This window comes from Thamnophis elegans, chromosome 4 (assembly GCF_009769535.1).
Source record: "Thamnophis elegans isolate rThaEle1 chromosome 4, rThaEle1.pri, whole genome shotgun sequence".
In the NCBI taxonomy this organism is placed as follows: domain Eukaryota; kingdom Metazoa; phylum Chordata; class Lepidosauria; order Squamata; family Colubridae; genus Thamnophis; species Thamnophis elegans.
The window spans coordinates 26,328,898-26,356,783 of NC_045544.1; the positions used below are offsets into that span (position 1 = coordinate 26,328,898).

The 27,886-nt window shown below is 39.6% G+C and overlaps 1 protein-coding gene across 1 annotated transcript; it reads right to left on the reverse strand.

Annotated features, from left to right (window-relative positions):
* Positions 1-27,886, reverse strand: FAXC (failed axon connections homolog, metaxin like GST domain containing). Its single transcript, XM_032214904.1, has 6 exons — positions 27,624-27,886; positions 16,560-16,695; positions 13,218-13,414; positions 8,656-8,873; positions 5,837-5,953; positions 1-638 (listed from the first exon to the last, which is right to left on the reverse strand). Exons 1-6 carry the CDS (start codon positions 27,875-27,877, stop codon positions 352-354), a joined length of 1,209 nt encoding a protein of 402 aa, XP_032070795.1. The 5' UTR covers positions 27,878-27,886; the 3' UTR covers positions 1-351.

A 27,886-nucleotide genomic window follows, 5' to 3' on the forward strand; every position in this document is an offset into this window, starting at 1 on the left:
TAGAACATCCAAATGAGATTTTCTTGACCCTTAGCTTCCCTACGTCATTCTGGGAAGTTCTGCGTATTTATTTTTTTAACCTGAATCCTTGTTCCCACCCGCATTACCTTCCTTGTCATCTTTTCAATTCCACAGTGACCGTTATTAAAACCGGTTTGCCTAGGATCCACGGGGACTCTCTCCTACGATGGAAAAAAGATGAAATGGTCCAAGGAACAGATGAAGATAGCGTTGCGCGTAACAGTCTCTTCCCAACCAACAAGGGGCTCTTTGAAACCTGAGTCAGTTTGCCTGAGTCCCAAGAAGTACTGATGCTTCTGACACAAAATGGCGCAGGGTATTTTAGATACGTCATTTGCACGGTTCATGATCTGTGCAGTCATCCATATCCACGTCAGAATCAAAGAGGGAGTGCCCTGTGTAATCAGTATCAGGCGTTCGGGAAAAACTGTTTTCAGGTCCTTCGTCATCAAATGTTTCTGTCCTTGAATAAAAGCTGAAGTCCAGCAGTGGGTGGCTTTTGCTTGCTTCACTGCTCTCTTCTGATTCGTACAGCGTGTTGTCTTCATCGTGATGCCACTCTGGCCAGAATTTCCTTCTTATCCGCTCACAGTACATAGCTAGGTTAATCAATTCTCCTGGAAAAACACCAAGAGGGGACAGAGAATATAGTTACCACACTGTGAATCTTCAAACTAGAATACAGGTAGTACTCAACCTACAAGGGTTCGCTTAGTGGCCATTTGGCGTTACAATGGCACTGAAAAAGTGACTTATGACCATTTTTTACACTTTTGACTGTGGCAGCATCCCCACAGCCGTGTGATTTACATTTGGATCAGAGGTGGGTTCCTACCAGTTCGCACCTATTCGGTAGAACCGGTTCATCAAATCTACCGAACCGGTTACAAGAGGTTCCACCAGTGGACCCGTAAAGCAGACCACACCTACAGAAGAGTTTCCAAAAATTTTTGAAACCCACCACCGATTTGGATGCTTGACAACTGGTTCATATTTATGACAATTACAGTGCCAGGTGGGATCAGGTGATCCCCTTTGGCAACCTTCTGCAAAGTCCAATGGGGAAGGCAGATTAACTGAACAACTGTGTTACAACTGCAGTGATTCACTTAACAAAATGTGGTAAGAGAAGTCGTAAAATGGGGCAAAACTCCCTTAACGGATTTCTCACTTAGCAACGTAAGTTTTGGGCTCAATTGTGATTGTATGTTCAGGACTACCTGTATTTACATTCTCAAAAAACAGTAAGAGAATACGTTAGTAATATATTTGAACCGCCAGATGGCAGCATTGTTTAAAAATTCCATCACACAAACACACACACACACACACACACAGACAGACAGAGACAGAGAGAGAGAGATCCTCCATTGTCCATTCTTCTACAGAATGTCTAAGAACATGAGAGAAGGGCATGGAAAGAAAACAGGAAAAGAAAAGAATAGCTACAAAAATTTCTCTCAAAACAGCAGGATGCATTGCATATGAACATTGTTTTATGCAATGTCTTCACAGTATGAACTGTCTTACTGTTATGAGCCCAAAATTACAGCTTTAGTTTTATGCATAATGATTTGGTTTGCTCAGAGGGGAAAATGTAGCATGAGCATCTATGGTGGAGGGCCATGGGGAACGAGTACTTCCCTCCCACTCCTACTAAGCCATAAATCCCAAATGTCCCTCTTTTCATTTTTAAAAAGAGCTAGCCTGTAGAAATATAAAAGAAAACATATAATCAATCTTCTGATGGTTTGGGAAGCTTTTCAATGTCTTTAGCTCCTGAGTGAAGAGTCCTAGCAATGATTCACACAGAACCAGTCTAAAGAAGGGTTTTAATCTTCCTGCTGGGAAGAAATTGCTTTTTCCTGCAAAACAATTCAGAGATCCACAGCGTGGTGTTGCTGTGATAACTCAGTAGTGTGTTTAGCCAAGTCAAAGAAAGAAGAGTTCATCTTTTTAGCTTGAACTTTTTTTTTAAAAGGCCAATGGTTTTTTTCTGAATTTTTAAACATGCATAGGGTTCTATTCCAATACCTGTGGAGAAAAATCTATCAGTGTAATATTCTTGTTGCAAAAAGCAGGATGGTGAGTGAAAGATTATGATAGTCCTGCAAGCTAATCCAATTAGGTAAAGATCATCTTCAAGTGGAGGGTGGGGAATGGAGTATGAAGACTCTGTATAACCCTCTAGTGCTTGTAATTTAGCCTCCTGATATCCTGGGGCTTTGGGGGTGGGGGAATACTATGAGGTTTACTTATTTATTTATGCATTTGTTTTCTAATTAGTAACAAGAAGAAGCAAAAGAACAAAACATAAAAATGATAGTGATACATGCATTATTAAAAAGAAGGGGAGAGAAGAGAACAACACAAAATGTGTTCTAGCAAAAAGTGAAAAATATACAACAAAAATCCCCATAATATATGTCAGGGGTCAGCAACCCGTGGCTCTGGAGCCGCATGTGGCTCTTTCATCCCTCTGCTGCATCTCCCTGTCACCGGTCGCCTCCACAATTGATAGAGCTTTCAGTTAGGACAGGTAGAGGAAAAAGGATGCCGTGCTAGGAGGAGACCCCTATGGTGAGGGAACTGGACTTCCGGTTGGCTCCAGAATTGAATGGGGGGCTTCCATTTAGGACCTTTGTGGGTCTTTGAGTGTTTACGGTTGCCAACCCCTGGTATATAAACAATTGCAATTCTATATAATGTATTTTTCGGACTATAAGACACACCAGAGTATAAGATGCATCATGATTTTGAAGAGGTAAATTTTTTAAAAAAGTTTTTGCACTCTGCAGGCCTCCCAAACCCTCTGCAAACAAAAAAAGGGCATGCGGAGCTTTCGGAGGCTTGTAGTGTGCTCCTGGTGGAGGGGGCAAAAACAAGCTAAAATGGCCCATTTTGGGCTCATTTTTGCCCTTCCCAGCACCCAGGAGCACTTTGCAAGCTTCCCAAAGCATCTGCACCGGTGGTGGGTTGCAGGCAGTATGCCCAGGTACGGGCATACCAGTGCCTGCCCGGAGCACTGGGTACCATTCCGGTATGGTGCTCCGGAGAGCCTATCCGCCCACCTGAGCTCCTTACAGTATTTCAGCTCTTTGGCGCTTCCGCGCATGCACACAGAGCGCATGGTGCCTGCACGACGCTCCACCAAGCAGCTAGAGTGTTGCGGAGGCACCGCAAGGGGTAAGCATGCATGTGTGTGCTGCACATGTGTGTGTTCACCCTGTGCGTGTTCATGTGGTGCATACCGGTTGCAATGGGATCCGGAACCCACCACTGCTCTGCATGTCCATTTTTGCAAAGGGTGTGGGTTCTCGGTAGGCCAAAAATGCTGTATTCAGGGTATAGGATGCATCCATATTTTCACCCTCTTTTTTGGGGGGGAAATGTGCGTCTTATATTCTGAAAAATACAGTACACTTGTCTAATGCAAATATTGTTCAAGGATATGTATCTTTCTAATACATTTATTTTTTCTCTAATACTATATTTTGTATAAATGACTTCCATATTTCATTATACGTGCCCATACAAAGTCTTACATTTTTGTTTAGAAATATGGGAGTCATTTATACAATGAAGTTGACTAGAACAGTAATGGGGGGTGGGGGTATTGTTATGAGCAGAATTAACAAGGCATTAAATTTTCTTTTCTCTCACCTCCTGAGTGAGGATTTTCCACCTCTTTGGTGCTAAGGTGAATTTAGCTCATAAATTAATTTCTTTTCCTACAACTAGCTGTCCTTAGATGATTTGAAGTTTTGCTAAGTGTTTGGATGGGAGACCATTGGAAAATTCCAGAGTCAGGCCTACACTGGGAAGTGGTGACAAAATCCCAAGAGAAAGCCAAAGGATCGCTCTTCCATGTTGTTGTTTTGGGGTCACCACAATTAGAGCTCAGCCTGAGGAACTTTTTTCTAGGTAGGACACAACTTTCTGAGGAAACATCTAATCTTTACAAGAGAACAGAACTTAATGATAGGCAGCAAGCCATATCAAGTGCTATTAGGTGAAAGAAACTGGAAAAAAGGCTTTTATTTATGTATTCATGTTATAGTTCTCTTTCTCTTCACAATGGCATAAAGTAACCATTTGCCTCACCTGTATTAGGTATTATAATTGTTTTCCTTTATCCAGACCAAGACTGGTATTATGTTGTGTTTGAACTTGGATAGCTTTCTCATTGAAGTTTTTAGCTGCAAAATGTTTAGATGCCAGATTTTCCAGTGAAAAAGAAGAGAGGACCTAATATACCAATGTCCCAAGATCAGACTTATTTATCTTAGTAGACTTATTACTGAGCCTCTTAGGTCACAGGAACCACTATAAATAATTGCAGTTCTTTAATCATATCAGGTTTCTTTTTCCATTCTTTATAAAAGGCCCTTTCGAAGATAAACAACTATACTCAGTTGCAGATATCTTACATAAAGGTTCTGGATCTTATCCAAAAACTTCATGGAAGTCTGACACCAGGCCAGTTGGTTTCCACACAATGGGGCGTGTTATTTATGACTTGCATGTTCTTATTCTAGAACATAGGACTTTTAATGACAAATTATTCAATTTAATTCAATTCAATTCAAATAGAATTGTAATATTTATAAACAAAGGTGATGCTGAAGTCTTGTTGCTAAAAATAAACAGCACACATATAAAAAGAAAATTAACATATAAGTCACAAACTTATTCAACTTTTGGGGGAATAGGGTAAGGGTGTATGCCTGTGATGTAGAGTCTTAAAGAGTTGTTACATTTGCCCATAATACTGTAAGACTCAGTTTCACTTTAGAGAAATAGTAGCATACATTTAATGTGCAGCCTATGCACCATCTATTGCAAACAGTTGTTGCTAGGATTATCAAAGGCAGCTGTCAAGTTTTAATAGAAAAAAATGAGGTATATGCTTTCAGAATAAATGAATGAAATACAACATTGGAACTATATCAAAAGCAGTGATGGTGCTGGTTCTTTATATTATGTCACACTTCCTTGAACACATACTTGTCCTTGTGCAACACTCAATCCCATTAACCAGTAAATTCATGGCCCTTGGGACAGGTTAATGAGAAGCCTTGCCATATTGCCTCCCGTGCATTATTTGTGAGGATCACCCTAACATTTTTTAAATAAATTCACTTTATGCAACACTGTTGCCTTTAGATTTGTTGAGTTATAAGTCCCAGGAAACTCGATTAGCATTGATCAGATAAACTGGGACTTGTGGAGCGTGGATTCCAATATCAATCTGAACAAAGTGGTCTAAATTATCTACGGCCCTCTGGAAGGCTGTTAAAGCAAAAGCTTGGAGATAGCAGGAAATTCCAATGGGATTTATTTGCAACTAACACTATTTGATTGCTTATTTAGCATCCTATGACTATCACTAAGGGTTGTATCTTATGATTCTTCCTGAATGTTTTTTTATGTACACTGAGAGCATATGCACCAAAGACACATTCCTTGTGTGTCCAATCACACTTGGCCAATAAAGAATTCTGATCTATTCTATATCATCCATTCCACAGCTCACAACCTATGCATCCTTTTACTGTATTAGTAGATGTTACTCTCACATGAGGAGTTCTGGATTCATATTTTCTTAGCCATCAAAGCAATGTGCTAGCTAAAGCAATCAGAATATACTCTAAAATAATCTAGTTAAAGTTATGGCAGAAATGTCCTTCCTCCTTATTCACACATTTTTGGTTAGTGCATGACTAAGGCTTGAAGGTGACCCATAACAGGAGCTGGTGTTGTTGTTTTTCCTTATCACCATCCTATGTTCTTGCTGGATTTAAAGCATTCATACCTTTAATGAGTCGCTCCGGTCTAGTTCCAGGCAACGTCCACATTGCTTGAGCCAGATGACCAAACACAGTAGCATCTAAAGTAGAAAGCCTAGGTCCCATGATGTACTTTTTATCGCCTAGAAAAATAAACAGATGTCAGAAAACATTTAAGCGGGTTGTGATATTTTATTTTGCTTGTCTTTCTTAATGCATGCCCTATGTTTCGGTCTCATATTGCTTCATGCTTGCTAATGCCTTCAAAAAAGTAAACGTAGCAGTCACCACATGACAGCTTGCACTGATACATACACTTACTCTGTAAAATGGAACTAGTTGTTGTGATCTCTAGTCCTTCATGGATGTTTCACTAATTGACCTTTTTTTTAATGGAACTTTCAGTATATGTTTGGTTATATCTGAAGTCTGTTGCTCTTAAAATTTTTACAGATTTGTGTTGACACAGTTTTTTTCACAGCCAAATAAAAACACACATATACACACACTTTGTTCCATATGCATTGTGGCATTTGATAAGATTTGTGTAGGAGATGACCAGGCTGAACCCGAGGGAGGGGTCAAACGCGTCATCAGCCTCAAGTCCCTTCACGCCCATAAGAGATCTAAGCCGAGCCCCTCTTGAATTCCTTTGACTTATCTACCGCCAATTTCCTTTGACAGTTAGTAGTTCATATTCTTGTACAAAGCATGGGCTTGCGATAAACTTTTATGTTCATTTTAAACTGTCTGGACTTCCTGGTTTTCCTCTGCTTGACAATTTGTTTCCCCAATGCAGTTGACTCTTAGTTATGGCAAAAATCATAAATTTCAAACAATTTTTTTAGCCAGTAAGCAGCCATTTTTCCAGGTGGCTAGGCAAAATGCAGATGATGATGCCCAATCCCAGGAACGTACCATTTCTCCAATGTCCCAACAAAGGTAAGAGCTTATGCAGTATGAGATTATATGGCAATTCAATATCTCGCTATGTATTTCCTGCCCAAAGAAATTCCTTGTTCAGTTTTTGCAGTGGAGATGATATCACGCCAAGCAAACTCGCTCTATAAATGGGAATAGCAATCCCTCGCCCATTGTTGGAATGGAACGGAATTCAGCAACCTTGCTGATAGAAATGTATCTTCAATGAACAACTCTTGTGACTCAACTCAGCCATGGAGCTTCTCCAGTAGGGCTTCAATAGGGACGGAACATTTAGGTGACTCAAAAGAGGCTTTTATTTTTAATGAGTTTTAATGAGGGGAGTTTTATAATAACTTAATATACTTTCCGGAAGACAATCTGAATCTTAGAATTCTGATTCAGGCCTCCAGTAACCTCTAATTTGCTGTCTCTTTCATCAGAAAGTTACTTTGCACAGATGTGATTCAGATTTAATAGGCAACACTATATTGGATTGGATTGGATTGGATTGGATTGGATTGGATTGAATACGTTATTTGGCCAGGTATGATTAGACACATAATAAATTTATCACTGGTGCAGAAGCTCTCACTGTACATGCAAAGCAACAGAATAATGATAATCATAATAATAATAATAATACCAATATGAGGGGATAGTAAAGAAGACAAGAAGAAGGATAAATAGTAATACTATTGCCATACTACATGGGTAAATATACACAGACATTAGATAGCACTGTATGAATTAAGTGCTCAGCAGAGTGATGGCACAAGAGGAAAAAACTGCTCCTGTGTTTTGTTTTGTTTTGTTTTGTTTTGGCTATGCAATGCTCTGTAGCGCTGTCTCAAGGGGAAGAATTGAAATAGTTTATGTCCAGTATATAAGGAGTCTGCAAATATTTTTTTAGCCCTCCTTCTGACCTGTGCAATATTCAGGTCTTCTATGGAAGGCAGGCTGGTTGCAATGTTTTTTTTCTGCAGTCTTAATTATCTGCTGGTTGCTGTACCAATCCAGACAGTTATAGAAATACAACGGACAGATGCAAATCTTTCCAAACATTGTACTATGAAATAGAATGAATGCTTCTAATAATGTCTCATATGAAACCCTAATACTGAAACTGTGCATTAGAGTATTGGTGAACATAGGCCATAATGATAAGCCAGGAGCCTTCACATCCTTTCAAGAAATGAAGAGGTTTCTGGAAAGGAATTTGACAGTTTCTGACTTGGGCCAACTCTTCATTCTAAATTAGAAGTTTCAAGTTTCAATGAATTTGTACATTTCAACTCATTCCATTCCAATGAATTGCAGTACTGTAAGCTACACAAGGAACTGCACAAAGAATACTAATACTGCCAAACAATTTGGGTAGGTACTAAGTCAAACTGATCCTTGCAGATAATTCATTATTAAAGAAATTATTATTCTTGAAGTCACTTATCAATTCCATGTTAAAATACAGCCTGCTCAGCTCATGGCTTATTAACTCCATTAACTGGCCTGGTTTAACCAAACCAGTATAAGAGAGAAATACTGACTTAATAGAAGCTTTAGTTAGAACTGTTCACAGTGGAACAGGAAAAGTTGTACTATAATATACATAGTCCTCAACAAAGAACTTTAATGGAGCCTGCCCATTATGGTCTTATGTCTTAAGAGTTGTAAAATGGGTCAGTCATGTGGCCTATTGGATTCTACAACCTTTTTTGTGGAAACAATAAGTCAAGGATTCTCTGTACTTCATACCAGTTTAACTGAATGGGTTATTAGTCATGCAGGCCCATGTAAATTCAGTAAGTTCACGACAGTCACATGACTAGCTAAAAGTAATAATCTGAAGTTTAACCAAACACCAGAAATTGCAAAGGAAGAAAGATTGTGCCTAGAGAACTTAATGAAATGTACTATTCATTACCCAGAAGATTGGCCAACGAGCGCATATCTTTCTCCATCAGCTTGTATATTTCTTCCTCAGAGAAGCGGCCAATGCCATGTCCGTACATTTCCCGCTTCACAATTCCTTTGGTTATGTGGCAGAGAATCCACTTCAGTAGGTCACTAAAGGGCCCACCAAGAGAAAGCATCTTCTGGGTCTCATGGAGATTGTCCACCCATTGGCAATAGGCTAAGGTCCTAAACATTGAAGACAACCACAACATTGATTTCCAGCAGTGCTATAACTGCAGTAAAGAAACACAGAATATGAGAAGACGGCAGCTTCCCCATCGTTGACCTTATTGTACTAGATAGGAAAGGTACTTCAAAGAAGCACCAACTGGATATCGGGCAACATCAACCTATCTTTGCATCCAGAAACAAACTTTAGCAATCAAGCTCTCATGGCAAATACCAGTTGAGGGAAGAATGGACTACAACATCTTACTGTTGATTGCACTTTCAAAAAGGGAGGGGAAAAACTAGGTGGTTAAATGATTTATGAAATCATTTGCTTTAATAAAATGTGCAACATTTTTTTAAAAGACTGAGGCTTGTCTAAAGGATTTTTATGCAGAAGTAGAAATGGTTCAACTGCCTACTGCAGCTTCCTCCAAACTAATGTCCTATTGATACCTTGGACTTCTCTATAAACCACAGCTAAAAAGGTGAACATTTGCAGAGGCGCAGTCCAAAACAACTGGAAGAGTGCAAGTTGGAGAAGTCATGGTTGTAATTCTCGTGAAAGGACTTTTTATGCCCACTTTACAATGTTTGCCCTTGGTCACTTTTTGGAGCCATCTAGTGCTACTTGCCACCTCATGTTCTCTTTCAACTTTAAGGATTGATGCTCCTATTTCATATATTCCTTTTCCCTTTCTTCCCAATCCCTTTTTTTCATTTTCAAAAATCATATTGTTTAGATTTCTGGCTTGTCAACATTAAGTATCTCGTGTTTATTACAGTTTGTGAGCCATTCTAGGTGATTTTTGGTGGAAGAGCAGGGTGAAGCTGCTTGATGTAAAATAAATACTCTAGCTATGGAAAACTGATGAAAGTACAACCTCTATTGTAAAAGTGAGTTGGTCCCTTTTTGCTCTTCCAATATCAGCAACTGCAAATGAATGATGAAGAAAAAGTTGTGAAGCAAAGGAATTGTCATGCAGATTGATAATAACATGATGGGACAAATATTTGAGGGTGAAAATTATGTTGCATGGGATTGTTAATTCTCCTTCACAACAGTAACCTCGCACAGCCCTCTCCTGAATATGTACATAACTATTTGGAAAGCAGAACAAACCTTAGCTTCAAAAGGAGAGGGAGAGACTGCCATGAAAACAGGCTCAGTAGTTTCCCAGCAATATGCGGGATGAAATATTTATAAAGCCCAGAGTATTTTCTAAGTGGGATCAGTTCAGGTCACATCCTGACAGAGCTTATCTACTACCTTTCCCATTGCTCACAACTTCTGAATCAAGTTAAATCACCTCAGCTGATATTAGGGAACTTGGCCTGGAATGAGGAAAACAGAATGCAGGCTATCAGGTGACCATAATGGTTGATGATAGGTCTTTCTCACATGATGTACTTTGTGTAACCTAAATACTGGTAGTCCTCGACTTATGACAACCATTGAGCCCAACATTTCTAAATGCTAAATGAGACATTTGTTAAGCGAGTTTTGCTCCATTTTGCGACATTTCTTGCCACAGTTGTTAAGTGACCCACTGCAGGTGTTAAGTTAGTCACATGGATGTTAAATCAATATGACTTCCCCACTGACTTTCCCGGTGAGAAGGTCACATGGCCCCCAGGGAACTAAAGATAAAGGTAAAGGTTCCCCTCGCACATATGTGCTAGTCGTTCCCAAATCTAGGGGGCGGTGCTCATCTCTGTTTCAAAGCCAAAAAGCCAGTGTTGTCCGAAGACGCCTCCGTAGTCATGTGGCCAGCATGACTAAACACCGAAGGTGCACGGAACACTGTTATCTTCCCACCAAAGGTGGTTCCTATTTTTCTACTTGCATTTTTGCATGCTTTCGAACTGCTGGGTTGGCAGAAGCTGGGACAAGTAACGGGAGCTTACTCCGTTACACAGTGCTAGGGATTCGAACCACCAAATTACCAACCTTTCTGATCGACAAGCTCAGCATCTTAGTCACTGAGCCACCGTGTCCCTAGGGCACTACAACCATCATTAATATGAGCCAGTTACCAAGCATCCAAATTTTGATCATATGACCATGGGGATACTCAGCGGTGGTGTGAAAAACAATCACAAGTTACCTTTTTCAGTCCCATTGTAATTTTAAATGGTCACTAAACAAATTGCTGTAAGCCAAGGACTACCTGTAACACCAAATACACCTATCAGGCACTCCCGCCAGGTGATTTTGAGAACGCTTGAAAATATTGATATTGAGAGCTCAGTAGTTTGGTTAGTGCTGGCAGAAATCATTCAGGAACAGCTACAAAATGAGCCAAGTTATTTCCTTGTTGTTGTTTTTCTAATAAAAGATGAGCAAATATTTAGGGGTGGGAGGGGATTCATCCAGGACAGAGCACAATGACCCATACAAATTAGAGCTGCTGAGAGCTTGGAGAGAAGAGAGAAAAACACCAGGAGAAAGAGCAGATGCTTTGCTGCAGATTTTGTGGATCTGTGTCTTAATTATTTACGAAGAGAAGCATCTCATTCAAATAGAAGGGGGGAAAAACACATCAATAGAGGCATGTACAAAGCAGATAACAAGGGAGTAGTTTGTCTTTTGCTCCTGTGGCCTGAGCCTCTGCTGCTGAGCAGGAAGGCTTAAGAAAGGTACCGAAGATGTAAAAGTATTTTACATTTGACCTGTGCTGATGTGTTTTCCTTAAAGTTACCAGTAACCTACCAATTGCATTTGTAAGCACATATTTTTGTCCCTTCTCGTTTTCTTCCCTATACAGTATTTGCCTCGTTTATCTCTCCCCGCCCCTTATTCACTTTATATACATGCGGCATGAGAGCCCTCAGGATCCTAGAAAATGATTCTAAAACTGTTCCAAATGCTTTTGCCAAAAAGCCATCCTTTCAAACAAACCAAGAGAAAGTCTCTGTGTTTGCCTGCAAGCGTATTTCAAAAGGTACAAGTTGAATTCTGTTCTTTAACTTCCATCTGCTAGTTTTGTTAAAGACAAATGTGCACCTACTGTCTCAAACCCTGGACTATATATTCTGAAAGCCAACCTCCCTTCAGCTGAGTGTTTTGTGTTTTTATCTCTTCCTTCTACCCCATCAACTAATTGATGCATTAGCCTATTTTGGGAAACACTTTGGTGGGAAGGAAAATTAACTCTACATAAGACAAGGTATTTTTAGGAACACGAAACCCCTCGATGGTGCTTTACTTATTTCATTATCATCAATCCTCCACATCAGGAAGAAGAAAACATTATGTTGGCTCAATGAGAATTATTTTTTAAAAAAAGAATAATCTGGGTGCAAATTAATGAGGGGAAACTAAGTTATATATTTTCAGTCACTTTTATTATGCTTTCACCTAATCATTTTATAACGGGGTGTCAAACTCAATTTCATTGAAGACCGCATGAGAGTTGTGTTTGACCTCAAGGAGTTGGGCTGGGCATGGTCAGGATGGGCATGGCCAGCTCGACATCACTTGTGTTGGAGGCACCTCTGGCGGCCCAAGCGCTCTGCCAATGAAAACAGGCTCCTGAGTTCCGTTTTAGGTTGCGATGGCCTCCTGCAACCCTCTGCCAGTGAAAACAGCTTGGGAGGGCTGTCCATGGCCCTCCCGAGCTCCGTTTTTACTAGCAGAGGCACCGGAAGTCAGTCCTTTGCTGTTTCCAGGGTGGCCCCACAGGCTAGATCTAAGCACCCCATAGGCCAGATCCAGACGACGGGCCTTGAGTTTGACACCCCTGTTTTACAACTATTGCATCACTTTGTAGCCCATTAAATAAACTAAATGGATATAAACTTAGAAAATGGCACAATGTTTACAGAATCAATGCAAAAATCTAAAAAGTGGTAGATGTGTGTGTGTGTGTGTGTGCACATTTGCACTCATTTCTCCTTTAAAATAGGGGTGAGCCATTATTTTAATTTCTCCATTTTGGTTTTATTCCTCATTTATCTCACTTTTTATTATGTCCCTGCCCACTGTGGCTACAAAGCGTTTGCTAATGTGTACTAACAGGCCCAGACACCACCATGCTGAGTTAACAAGGGTTAAACTGGAGAGATGAATGTCTTCTTCTGAAAGTGGGTAAAACTTTCCATGGGGTTAGTGACTCTTACAAGAGAAATCTCCCAAATGTGCATTAAGTCTAAGTGTATTCAAGTACTTTGAGCAAAATTTCCCTTAAGGTCTTGCCATACAGGTAGCTAAAGGGACAAACACATTGGCAGCTGGCCCACTGCACACACTGCATGCAGTCCTGTGCTCCTCACAAAAACTGTAAATGTCTCACAGGGCCATTAAATGCAGCTACATCCTTTAATTCTTTCAAGAGCACTCCTATTCCTATGTCAACTTACCAGTAGAAGTGCTCCTCCACCATTTTTGTTACTGCTCTAGAAACAGCTCTCTCATGTTGGCCAAGGTGTTTGTTTAAATTCACTCCAAGCTTCTCTTCCAAAAAATCAATAATGAACTCTGTGCCGGATACCTTTTTGCGATTGTATTCGATCCACGGCATTTTCCCTTGGGGAGAAAGCTTTCCATCAAAGTAGTTCTGTGAAGGAAAACAACAAAACAAAAATAAAGCAATCACACGGAAGCTAAGACAGGTTCTGCTCTTGCAATGAATTCAATTTTACTCCTCCATAAAGTTGGCATGATCACCTAATGGCATCTCAAATCAGGTTTTCTCTGGCACAAATGTCAAAATCTCTCTTTTTCTCTCTCCCTCTCTTAAAGTTTTGATATTGGGGTTGCAAGATCAAAAAAATATTACAGAAAACACTGATTTTCTGGTGTCATCTAGTGGTCATCTGGATTTTCATAGCCCAGATATAAGAACCAAATTGCCCTAAAGATTGAGGTAGGTTCTAACATGAAGCATAGGGAAGCCATCTATAGCAACCTATTTCAAATCACATCTGGGAGGTAGGACAGGATGGAAAGGCAAAACGTCTCTCTGACTAGTTCAATAAGTCTTAAGACAAAGGAAAGATACAGTATTTGGGCTCTGCTACAGTCTCTTTAATATCTTGGGATGACAATACTTAACAAAAAGTGTTGTTCTGGGGAAAATAGGAGAAGGAAGGAGTGTTGGTATGTTCATCACCTTGAGTTGTACATGAAAAAACAGCAGGAAAAATATCTTTTTCAAATGTTATAATGCAAGTAACAAAACCTTTTCATTCCCTAGGCTTTTAAAAACTCTGCTAGGTATCAGTGAATTAACAACACTTCTTTTTTATTTATTTAAATATCTATCTATTCATTACTTTATCTACCAATCATATTTAGGAGCCGTTTCCCTCACAGAACCACTCGTAAGATGGCAACCCATGTGTTCTTGTCAAGAGGCAAAGGGACTTCCTTTGTTTTTTCTTGAAGACATTTCACTTTTCATCAAAGAAGCTGCTTCAGAGTTCTGACAGGTGTTCTTATTTGGGTTTTTGTATTATGAAAACATTTCTATTAAAAAAAAATTAAAATATGCTTCTCATGTGGTTGCTAGGATGACAGAAAGAATGCACCATCAATAATGTTTTAAGAAATAATATCTTACGAGAGTATTGGTAATAGTATCACTGCCACTATTATTACTACTACTACTACTATTACCGGTAGTAATAATAACAATACATGAATGAAGACAAATATACGTGTCCCAGAATAATGTTGCAGGATACAATCTGTGTTGGTAACTGGGACCAGAGGTTATGTTTTCAAACTTTCAGATGCATCCTGGAGCCCATCCTCAGGGAACTTCTCTCTAAAGTTAGGCTATGTACCATATGGCCATTCATAGCCTTTAGGAACCTTGCAGAGTGCTCTTGGGACTGGGGAGGGCAAAAATGAGCGCAAAATGAGCTGTTTTTTGCTCATTTTTGCCCCCTACCCCACCCTCCAGGAGCACTCTATAAGCCTCCTAAAGGCTATGCATGCCATGTTTTCACAAAAAGCGGGCCATTTTTGGGAGGTCTGCAGATTGCAAAAACTTCTTTTTAAATTTGCCTCTTCAAAATTTTGATACATCTTATACTCCAGTGCGTCTTATACTCTGAAAAATATGGTACGTGGGCTAGAAAGAAGTTTCCTAAAGATGGCCTCCAGCACAAGTCCAAAAGCTCAGATGACAAAACCTCTGGTCCCAGTGACCCAAATTGGATCCTGCAATAATAATACAGGAAAAGTGTACATAACACATAGATATTTCCATATGATATTTTATGCTTAATTTTATTTCATTCATATAATTTAAAGATACAAATAATGTAATTTTCTATACAGCACCTTTTGGATGAGGAAGATAGCAAACAAAGTTTGTGATGGAATTTTTATTTTTGTCCATCTGTAACTTTCACATGGACATTCAAAAAAAGGGGTGCAAGAAGGTCTTGGAGGTTGAATGAGAGCTTATTTAGATATGAAAAGTATATTAATGATTGTAAAAAATTGCTATCTGAATACTTTGTTCTGAATACGAATAATTCATGGAATTTGTAGGGGATGCAAGCAAAGCGTATATGAGAGGAGTACTGATGAATATAAACAAAATACATAGACATAAACAAGGGCAAAAACGAAAAGAATTGGAAGAGGAAATTAAAAGAAAAATTTGAAATGTATCCAAATTGTGTTATAAAGGGAAGGAGGTGTTTCAACAGGAGGAGATTTAAAAGGCATTCCGGGAATTTTTTTTTTACAGAATTGTACAAAGGGGACAAAATTAAGGGTTTAGATATAGACAGATACTTAGATAAAGAGATAATACCCCTAGTTAGAGAAGAGTACAGGCAAAAGTTGAACCAACCAATAACCTCTGGGGAAATCCTGCAGGTAATCAAACAACTAAGATTAGGAATAATGTAAACTGCTTAAAGTTTGTGTAACGGCAAGAAGCTGAGTTCAACGCAGAGATCTTACTGACTTTTTTTTTCTTTTTTTTTAATTTCCTTGGTTTTAATATATTTTAGACTGTGTTTGATAAAAAGCTATACCGTGTACGGGCTCTGGGAAGTCGGGGGGGGGGGAAGGTAGGTGGGATCCTAGGGGGGAGGGGGGAAATATAGTATGTGCTAGATTTTAAAGTAACATGATTGCACTTGTATACTGTTGCTTTTTTAATTCTAGTGTAAAAATAGGAAGCTGAATATATTGATAGATAGCAGAAATACACCGAAGGGAGGAGCAGAGGGAAAGAAGAAAGAGGGGTAGAGAGGGTGGGAGAGAGGATTGGAGGGAGGGTGAGATGGAAGGGAGGGAGTGTTTTGGGAGAGAGGAGTGATAGAGGGGGAGGGGAAGTAGGGTAGAGGGGAAGGTTGGAGGGAAGAAAGGAAAGTTGGAGGGGGGTGAAAGAAAGGGTGTATAGAGGGTTGAAGTGGTATATTGGGTTTGTATTTTGGGGGATATTGTTGACAAGAATGGCTGTGTTTATTGTTCAATGTTATATGGCCCTGGTTATGCACAGTATATATGTGACTGTATGAAATGAAAATGAAAATAAAACATATTTACACACTCAAAAAAAAGGGGTGGAACTTCCATCATATTCCTTTGTTTTCCATCTTTGCTAGTTTTGACACTACCACACTGCAGATGCTGCTGCTTCTGATTATATCTTTAGAACCAAAAAGAACATTAAATTACATCTATTTAGGGAAGCTAAATAATTTTGGTGTAAATTTCCTGATGCACCAGATTACCTGGTAAGGCAAATCAGCCATCCTCAAGTAAGTCTCCATTTTCAAGCAGAAAGGAGATAAACTGGGAATGCCATTATTTGGCCTTGAGAATTGATGTAGGATGATGGCATCTTTTGAATCGACTTCTTGTTCTTTCCTAGAAGAAAAATAAGCAAGGAGGTTTAAAAAGCAGAAAACATTACATCTTGGAGAGCATTGAAGTACATAACACACACAAATTACAATGCAGTTGCTCAGACAGGAACTCTATTTGTCTTGTCAGAGATTACTGCCCTTGTTATTCATCATTTCTGAAGTTTCTAAAAGGCACTTAGCAATAGCAAAGTAAGCCAATAAGCCAAACTAAATTTGTATGGAAAATTACAAGCCTTTCCAAGTTTACATAATAAAGAAAAACTAAAAGAAGTAATCCTAATTTTAAAAATGAAAGCAAACACCAAAAGCACAGTGTAATTATTATGTTGCATAACTCTCAAATTCCAGATAAAACATGCAGAATTTACTTGAACTATTGATAAATAGAGACATCACCCTGACAAAGTCATTAGAATACTATGCATTGTTCATCCAATTGTTTCACTTGGTCTGATACCAAGACAGATGTCTTCATAAACTAGAAGATCATTTCAAGGAGAATTATAGACCTTTGTTTCCATACTGCCAGTACGGTCTTTGAGTCTCTTGTTGGATTCACACACTATGCTATGACATACAAAAAGCCTTTAACTTATGACAGCAGTTGGGACCAGAATTTGCATTGCTAACCAAGACTATTGAGTCAACCCCATTTTATGACCTTTGTGCCACAATCGTTAAGCAAATCATGCAGTTGTTTAAGAAAATCTGGATTCTCTCATTGATTTTGCTTATTGGAAGCCAGCTGGGCAGGTGGCAAATGGTGATCACATGATCCTGGGACACTGCAACTGTTGTAAAATTACCAGTTGCTAAGTGTCTGCATTTTGAACACACGACCATGGGAGTGCTGTGATGGTTATAAGTGCGAGGATTGGTTGTAAGTCAGTTTTTTCAGTACCACTGTAACTTTGAATGGTTACTAAACAAGTGGTTGTAAGTCAAGGGACTACCTGTAATGTGATTTCCTTTTATTTTGACTTAGTACAAGGATGAAGTATCCATGGCCTAAGGGCTATGTAAGTCTTCCAAGCCTTCATACTGAAATTCAATAGCCAAGTACCAACTTTTGAGGGTCCTTTCTATTTGTGCTCAAATAATGCAAAATAACCGTAATTTATTCAGATTACTTAATAATCCTAGCCTTCATTTTGAATCAGTGCCCAACTAGAAAAAAGGCAAAATTTATCATGATTTGACATTGTATATAAACACTTTGTCATTACAATCAGTTCCATTATTTACAAACATCATATGCATGATTCTGCATTTCAGCCACAACACCCTTGTCATCATGTGCCTTAATTCTTGAGTCCCTTTCCCTCCCTCCACTCAGCACTTAGTGAAAAATCTTCTTCCCGCAGAATAGGCTAATAATGCATTATCCCAGTTTCAAATTTGACATGGATATGTTCCAGCCAACTTCCAGGAGACCGGACCAAAATTTAGCTTCAATTCCAGAAAATAAACATTACATCAACACCAAGAGACTATGAGCAGACATTGGCTTTTAGGCTAAAATATAAATTCTAAAAAATAAAGCCACAAAGAGAACAAGACTAGTGAAAGGGAAAGCAAAAACAATCTCCTTTCCTATTCTCCCTTCTCTCATCCTTTTTAGGGAGTTCTGTCACACCAACCTATGGATTCTTCAACTTTATCTGAGGCTGCAAAAACAAAAATAATTTGTTCTAGATCAGGGGTGTCAAACTCAAGGCCTGCAGGTTGAATTTGATCTGTGGGGTGCTTGGAAATGACCCGTTGGGCCACCCTGGAAACAGCAAAGGACCAGCCTGCTGTGCCTCTTCCAGCAAAAACGGAGCTTGGGAGGGCCATACGCGGGCTCCGTTTTCAACTGCAAGAGCGTCCTGCAGCCCTCTGCCAGAGAAAATGTGCCCCCCACGTCCCCGACCTCCATTTTCACTGGCAGAGGGCTAGCAAAACAAACTAAAAACAAAAGGAAAAAAGTTTCCCCTTTTGCATTTGAGCATCCATGAAAGGATAGGAAAGGAGAAAGAGAAACAGGAAACACAAAGAAGGAAAGATGGGAAGAGCGCGAAGAAGGAAAAATAAGGAAAGAGGGGAGGGAGGGAAGGAAGGAAGGAAGGAAGGAAGGAAGGAAGGAAGGAAGGAAGGAAGGAAGGAAGGAAGGAAGGAGATTATTGTTCTGACTTAGGCTTCCCAAGAGCATGAAGCAGGCTCCTTGTCCCGACAAAATACCCTTTTATTAATGTACTGTAAATTCTGCTCATTCACCTCTAGCAAAGTCTTTCAAGGGAGGATTTACAGTCATAGACCTTATCTGGCTTGGAGAGCTGATAGGCCGAGGAGTCTCGGAAAATCACAAGCCAATTAAATGAACTAATTGTCTCCTGCAAACTCCACTCCGCTTTCGCTCCTCTTTTATTTTGTCTGGGAGGGGCCATTCATCGTCCACCTGTGGCCTTATTCCCAAGTCTACTTCCAAGTCTGTTCTTTAGCTGTTCCCTCCGAATGTGCACATTGGGAACAGGCTCCAACTGTTCGTCTGCCTCACTGATGTCTGACTCTAAAGACAGCTGACAACTGGCATACGGCTCTGGCCTCCTCTCTGCCTCCGACACACAGCCCTCATCAGAGCCTTCCCCAGACTCAAAGACTGGCCCATGTTCCTCCCCAACCTCTTCACTGTCCGAATCTGCTGCCAGCTCCACTGGCCGCTGGTGGGCCACAATAATTATAATGAGAGGGAGGGAGGGTCTGAGGGAAGTCCTGCCTTATCACTTGGCTACCACAGGTAGCCCCGACACAAGTGATGTTGAGCTGGCCATGCACACACACACAAACCCGCTCCAAGGTCAAACATAATAGCAGTAATAGCAATAGCAGTAGACTTATATACCGCTTCATAGGCCTTTCAGGCCTCTCTAAGCGGTTTACAGAGAGTCAGCATATTGCCCCCAACAATCTGGGTCCTCATTTTACCCACCTCGGAAGGATGGAAGGCTGAGTCAACCCTGAGCCGGTGAGATTTGAACCGCTGACCTGCTGATCTAGCAGTAGCCTGCAGTGCTGCATTTAACCACTGCGCCACCACCCTGATGTGGCCCTCAATGAAATCAAGTTTGACACACCTGTTCTAGTTTCTCCTGTGGAACTATTTCCTTTTTGCAGGCCATTAAGAGAAACTCTCATAATAACCATGATTCTGTGGGGCAAACTTGGTGCTTTAGAGATTCCATCTCCTATAACAGGGCCAACTTTCTTTCAGCTGGTCAAGCCCTTTTATTTACTGGCTCAAAGAGCTATTTTTTTACTATTTTTATTTTTATATTTTGGGGAGGGATGAGTAGTAGCTTGCTCAGTAAACATGCCTGACAACCCTATAGAGCAGTGATGGCAAACCTTTTTGGCACCGAATGGCCAAACCAGAATGTGCGTGCATGTGTGTGTGCCGAAGTGCCAGAAACCCGAAGATGAGCTGGCCGACATGCACATTCCTGTTTTTTGCCTGTTTGGGGGGGAGGGGCGTTTTTGGCTTGAAAAATGGCCTGAAAATGGCCTGCATTTTGGGGCCATTTTCAGGCTGTTTTTCTGGCTGTTTTCTGGGCCATTTTAAGGCCATTTTTGGCCAGGTTTTGAACCATTTTCTGGAGCTCTGGGGCCCACGAAGACCAGCTGGCCGGCACATTGGAAACCAAAAGAGCAGCTGGCAATGGCGCATGTGCCCATAGAGAGGGCTCTGCGTGCCATCACGGCTATAGAGGTTTAATAAATCCATCTTATGGCTTAATTTGTTAATAATAAGAAAAAGAGGCGAAAATACAGCATCAAATGTCGGCAGTGGAACCTTGAGATATCTTAGGACAACTTGTGATCCGCAGGCTTCTGAGCTCTGCTTTGCAACAGAATATTAATTGAGGCTAAGGACACAATCTCTCTGTGTTTAGGAACTGGGATCTAGAGAACACAACTCTCCATCAGGTTCTCCTTCTGGTTGGCAGATGCCAACAAGAAGCAAAGAAGGCTTTTGTGTTCTTATCTGTGCTGCTCACGATGGATAGGTGATTCACGAGGGATCTTGCAGTATTGGTATCTACACTGTAAGGGAATACGTCTGTGGCTTTATGGCTATATTTCCTGCTCTCAAACACACTCTGTAGCTAATGATAGTTTGAAACACTGACTGATTGTTGTTGTTACAAGAATATGCTTTTATGATGACTCAGGCCAACACAAATCATATTTCAGGATCAATCCATCTTATTAATTCTACAAGCTTATGGAAAATATAGCATAAAGACATGTTTTCCCTACTTTGAGTTAACTGATTCCGATTATTTATCTATTTTTATTTATTTACTGGAACTTAAAGACCACTCTAATCCAACAAGACTCTGAAAGGTTCACATTCCCTTCTTCAGTGAGTAAAGGCAAAGGTTCCCTTCGCATAATTGTGCTGGTCGTTCCCGACTCTAGGGTGCGGTGCTCATCTCTGTTTCAAAGTTGAAGAGCCAGCGTTGTCCAAAGACGACTCCATGGTCATGCGGCCGGCATTACTAAATGCCGAAGGTGCACAGAATGCTGTTACCTTCCCACCAAAGGTATTTTTCTGCAAGTATTTTTCTACTTGCATTTTTTACATGCTTTTAAATTGCTAGGTTGGCAGAAGCTGGGACAAGTAACGGGAGCTCATTCCATTACGCAGCAATAGGGATTCGAACTGCCAAACTGCTGACCTTTCTGATCGACAACCTCAGCATCTTAGCCCCTGAGCCACCACATCCCTTTTTTTATTTATATTTATTTTTTTATTTACTGGTGCTTAAAGGCCACTCCAATTCAACAAGACTCTGAAAGATTCTTCAGTTAGAACAGTATAAAAAAATAACAGAACTAGATTAAGTTCTAGACTAAGACTAAGCCTATAAAAATAAATAACATCCAAGCACAAGCCAGAGTATGGGATTTCCATCAATAGCTGATAACTCAAGTAATATTATCTGTACTAAATTTGCCTTTATTTTGCATAGATGAATAACGCTTTGAGATATAACAGGTATCTGTTTTATCTGACTTATTTAAATAAGGGCCATTTTTCCTAGCAGAATTAATCTGTCAGAACAATCTCCAGGACCATTCGCTCCCATTAATCAATACATTTACCTGTAGATTGCTGCATCAGGTACCACCCCATAACAATTAAAATTTGAAGCTATGGTTCTCAAAGAGCAAATTTCTCTGATATAGAGCTGTCCTGAAATAATGGGATTCCCAAAATTCCCACCCAACATAATTAATTGTCACACATTTGGGAATTCTTTTTATAACTGTCCATACTCATCTAAAGAACTCGGAATTGGTGAATGCTAGTTAATAGCAATAATAAAACTACTATCCCTTATGGAGATATTTTAATTGTATTCATAAACTTGAGTTTGCTTCCGAAATTCAAATTGTTATACATAATCTTCCCTCTTCCCTTTCTTCCCACAGTAACACCATGAGATACACAGGTTGGGTTGAAAAAGAACCATCAGCACCTAATCATCCAGTGGACTGAAGTTGGATTTAAGTGTAAATCTCTCTCCTGCTAGTCTAACACCTTAAATAGACCAAACAATACCCGGGGGTACAGCAGCCAGAGTCACATAACTAATCTATGGAGAGTCTCAGAGATGACTTTTAGTTGATTACAAAAACATGTTTTGAGCAGTGGTGGGATTCAATTTTTTTTTACTACCGGTTCTGTGGGCGTGGTTTGGTGGGCGTGGCAGGGGACGAATACTATAAAATCTCCATTCCCCCCACTCCAGGGGAAGGTTACTGCAAATTCCCATTCCCTCCCGATCAGCTGGGACTCGGGAGGCAGAGAATAGATGGGGTCGGGGCCAGTCAGAGGTGGTATTTACCGGTTCTCTGAACTACTCAAAATTTCCACTACCGGTTCCCCAGAACTGGTCAGAACCTGCTGAATACCACCTCTGGTTTTAAGCCTGAAAAGCAAAGAAAACATCAGAAAGAAATTCAAAGTGATTCTTTTTTAACTCATACAATCATAGAGTAACAAGGTTGGAAGGGACCTGGGAGGTCTTGTAGTCCAACTTCCTGATTAAGCAGGAGATCATTATGGAATGACGGAATAACGGAGTGGGATGGAACCTTAGAGGTCATGTAGTCCAACCTTCTGCTCCAGGAGGAGAACGTTACAGAATCACAGAATCGGAAGGGACCTTGGAGGTCATCTAGTCCAACATTCTGCTCAATCAACACATCCTTTACAGAAATACCCTAAAATCTGGAGGGAGGGAAAAAGGAGGGGGGTTTGCTTTAATGCAAGCTTCAAAATCCAACTTTCAAGCTTCAAAACACCAAACTCCCTGAGGTATAAAAAGGAAAGAAGGGAAAACACAGTCAAGCTTTTAAGATTCTGCTATGATAGCCTACCTCCAGACATTCCTCTAAAGTCTGATCTACCTCCAAGGGCTTACCTAACCAAAACATTCCTTATTCTCTTATGTTCGTTTTAAGTTCTTTCCAGCTTTACAACAACCACAACAAGTGATTAGTCTGAGTTCAATACAGTAAACATATTCACCAGAAGTAATTAAATTCAAAGTAGCAGTACATGTATACCTCCTTAGAAAAGAGCCTATTAAATAGGATTTACTCATGATTAGGATTATGCTATTACAAGGTAATGAATGCTAGACATACAATACAATGCAATAGCAGAGTTGGAAGGGACCTTGGAGGTCTTCTAGTCCAACCCCCTGCCTAGGCAGGAAGCCCTATACCATTTCAGACAAATGGCTATCCAACATCTTGTTAAAGACTTCCAATGTTGGTACAGTCACAACTTCTGGAAGCAAGCTGTTCCACTGATTAATTGTTCTAACTGTCAGGAAATTTCTCCTCAGTTCTAAGTTGCTTCTCTCCTTGATTAGTTTCCACCCATTGCTTCTTGTTCTGCCCTCAGGTGCTTTGGAGAATAGTTTGACTCCCTCTTCTTTGTGGCAATCTCTGAGATATTGGAACACTGCTATCATGTCTCCCCTAGCCCTTCTTTTCATTAAATTAGACATACCCAATTCCTGCAATCGTTCCTCATATCTTTAACCTCCAGTCCCCTAATCATCTTTGTTGCTCTTCCCTGCATTCTTTCTAGAGTTTCCACATCTTTTCTACATCATGGCGACCAAAACTGAATGCAATATTCCAAGTGTGGCCTTACCAAGGCATTATAAAGTGGTATTAACACTTCACGTGATCTTGATTCTATCCCTCTGTTTATGTAGCCTAGAACTGTGTTGGCTTTTTTGGCAGTTGCTGCACACGGCTGGCTCATATTTAAATCATTGTCCACTAGGCTTCCAAAATCCCTCTCACAGTTACTACTATTGAGCAAGGTCCAACCTATACTGTACCTGTGCATTTTGTTTTTCTTGCCTAAATATAGAACATAATTGCTGAAGCCCTAAATTTATTGGGACTTACTCTCAAATATATTATCAACTATGCATTTGCTTAGGATTTAAAAATCAACCAGTACATAAATCAGATCAATTATACGTAGGATAACCACTTGTACTAATTCCCCCCATATTTTGTTCAGATATTTAAAAAATATTGATTTATGATGAAACACATCTAACAAGCCTCAGATTATTGCCTTAAAAAACACATTTAAGAGATTTCTATAACAAAATTTAAATTCCATGAGCCATTATGGAAGATATATACTACCCAAGTAAGAAAGAAATACGATGATCTCCTTTAAAACAATTATATATAATCTTTTAGGTTTGAAGTTTAGTCATTGTAAAACAATTAATTAATCAAATACGTAACAAAATATGCTTTGATGTCTCCACTAGCAATTTGTGAAAGTTTTGACACCGTATTAAGATAATTTTATAACCAGGTCAAGAGAATATAAAGCAATTCACATTTAGGCATTAACTGATTAAATTAATATCAACTTCCTTTTTTATACTTTATTATACTAGGGAGATAATTTAGTAGTTATGCAGTTATGATAGTCACTAATCTTACTTTGCAAAGTATCATTGTTGAGAGTTCAAGACCTGATTAGCCAACTTTTAACATCAAAACCACCACAAATATATTATTCAGAATGTACTATATGAAACAATACTAATATAGACTGGATCTGGATAGACTCAGTTTTGATTCTCTGCCCAGCTATATAATCCTCTTTAATTGCTTTTAGGGCAATCATTATTTATCAGTCTACCCTACTGCGCAGAATAATTGTGTAAATAAAATCCAAGAGGGGGAAAATGCAGGACAAGTATAATATAAATGAAACAAAACAAATATATCTAATCAGCTCCAAATAAACTGATCCTCAGATTTACCATGATTTTTAAAACTATCAAACATTGGAAGATCAAAAGATGGAAGAGCTTGATTTTGGTAATTCTTGAGTTTAGAGGTGTTTTCTTCTGAAGAGATATGAATTAGTGCTGCTTCCATTCAAATGACAAAAGCCTTGTGGCATTGTGCCACAACTCTAACCCTTTTGTGCATGTATGAGGTGTTGTGGTGCCCAAAGGAAAGCTGTGCCATTTGGGCTACAAGTAAGCAGTGTTAAACTTTTTTACATGTTATGGGCACAGAAGGGCACTTACTGGTAAATCTCTCAGCCTTTTCTAGAGATGTGTTTTTGAGTACAATAGTTGTTCCTGCAAAATGTTTAAATAACTATCTCCAAATTCAGAAGGATATTAACGCTAGCATCGATGGAAATGTGTTCTTGAAGGGAAATTTAAGGGGGAAATCATTTATATTAAGACTGCACTGGTAGAGAATTTCAAAATACTGAAAACATTTTGTTGCATAGCTATATTTTAGAACTCTCTTTTTTACATTTTCACATCATTTGGATATATGTTGCTGTTCTCCAATGTATATAACTCAATTTCACTGCATATAGTCAAATTCTATTTTACTGTTTGTAAAAGTTGCCATGACCTCATCATATTGATCATACCACTATTTCTATTTTTTTTTCTTCATTTTATATTGTATGCTTTAAATTTTTATATTGCTTTTAACAAAACATTGACCACAATAAAGTCTGAATTGTGACAGAAAACAGGCAGAGTTTTCTTTTGTTAGCTTCAGCCTCCTGGCAGACTTTGATGGATAGTTTTTCAGTGCCTCTCCAAAATTTCCATAATACTGTCAATTTTAATGCGATTGAAAGACAAATTTATTTACATACATAGGAAGTCATTATCAATTCCACTCAAACAAATTGCAAGTTTAATGAAACAAAATTTATTTTTTGTCTAGCTGTATCTATTTGCCATGGTCCTGCCTATTTTTGGAATTTGGTTCTTGGCAGGTCACTCCAAACCCAAAAAAATGACTCTTGGTATGAAAAAAAGATTGATTTTTTTTTCTTATGAGATATTGTCTCCAATATTTGCAGGGAAAACTACCTTAATGAAGTTAAGGTTAATGAAGAGAAAATTGTTTATAAAGAGAAATCTGAACTTTAAAGCATTGTGATTTGTGAGCAGTAACTGAACTGATACTCGATATAAAGTAATTGTGTGGCTGAGCTCCTTGTCTTAGCATTTGCAATGTATTTTAAAAGTTAATTACTCATGCTGGTTGATCCAGAGTTGAGAGTGGCGAAAACCACAACAAACCTTTATCAGCAACAATAAAACTAGGTTTCAATGTTGCCCAGATATTTTTCAAGAGGGATGTTAAACCCTTGGAGAAAGAGGCAGGTCATAATGGAGGTTGGAAATAGCATTTTAACAGTTTCCTATTAAGATTAGCAATTCTCATACAAAGAGAAAACAGGCTTCCCCAGTACAGTACTAACTTTTGGTGACTGGGTGTGTAGGCCAACATATTTGGTGGTCTTTAAAATGAGGGAAGACTGATCATTCCCAAATCTGCAAAGCCATGTACAACAGCTGAAAAGTCTACCATCTTCTATTCCCACCACCATCCCACTTTTTCTCCCCGTACTATTTATTCGTTTATCAAATTCAGCTCACTCTATTTTAAAGGAAACAGATATTTAGCTATTGCTAAATATCACCACCTATCTCAATTTACTGAATATATTTCAGCATAAATGTTACTTGCTTAGTATGCAAAGTCTGTACAAATCACATTGCCACAGTTCTGTACAACTGTTCTTGTGGTGTTTCCATTAACTCAGTGAAGATCGTGGGAAACCTTGTAGTGGGCCCGTTTCTACATCTATCCAATATGGCAGATAAACAGGCCTAGGCCTAATTTGTATGTTGCATGGGAGACATTGAGGAATACAATAGGTGTTTCCTAGACTGAGAGATTAAAAACATGTTCATTATTGTCACAGAAGTGCAGGTTGTCCAGAAGACTTCATTTTGTGTAACAATGTACTCATAACTCCATCACCAAAACTGGTGCTCTAAACTAGATCATAATTGAATGTCAACTCCTAATGTTTTGTGGCAATGTTATTTCTTTTATAATTGATCTTCCATTTTAAAATATGCAGGCTATATAAGAAATCTCCCTTCTAATCGAAGTAAATGTGTAATCCCAGTTTTATGAGGGTAATCGCTCAAAAGAGATCATGGCAGTCTGCAAATCAGTTTACCATTTAATCCCAGAATGCATTGGCCCACCACTAGAAAAACACTCTGCCTATGTTCAGAGGCCTTGCCCAGGGGCTTAAATGCTGGCATCCAAAGTAGATTTTGCAGAACAGAACAGGCCTTAAATTAAGGCCTGCATTCTTAAAATCCAATTATCTGTATCCTATCCGGGTCGGCCAATAACCCTGCCCTCCCCTCCCGGCCCACATCAAAGAAACCTTGCTCTAATGAAAACATAATCCTCGCGATCGGGCCCCTGCTTGTGTCATCAGCATCTATGACTTCCTTCCAAAAATAACCCGGGTCTCTCGCTCACCTAATAGCCAGGAGTTCGTGGAACAGATAGGCGGCAGCGGCGAGCAGGGCCCCCCCAGTCAAATAAAGGGTTTTCTTCCACCACGAATCAGATCCCAGCCCTGTCATGATCCCGCCGTAATCCTGCAGTGGGAAAGCAAGGATTTCCCCATAAAAGGAAAAGTGACCGTCGGACCCCTCGCACCAAAGGCTTTGATTCCTGCTTAGATCCACCACGCACGACCTGGATGAGGCGAAGCCAACCCCCCAGGGCATGCTGCGCGA

Bases quoted from the DNA above. Each gene is read 5' to 3' on its own strand.
- FAXC (XM_032214904.1), bottom strand. From the start codon at position 27,877: ATGCCCTGGGGGGTTGGCTTCGCCTCATCCAGGTCGTGCGTGGTGGAT. The intron at 16,696-27,623 runs GTGAGCGAGAGA...TTTTTCTTCTAG, and splicing joins CACGAACTCCTGGCTATTAG to GAAAGAACAAGAAGTCGATT. The intron at 8,874-13,217 runs GTAAGTTGACAT...TTCAATGTTTAG, and splicing joins GTGGAGGAGCACTTCTACTG to GACCTTAGCCTATTGCCAAT.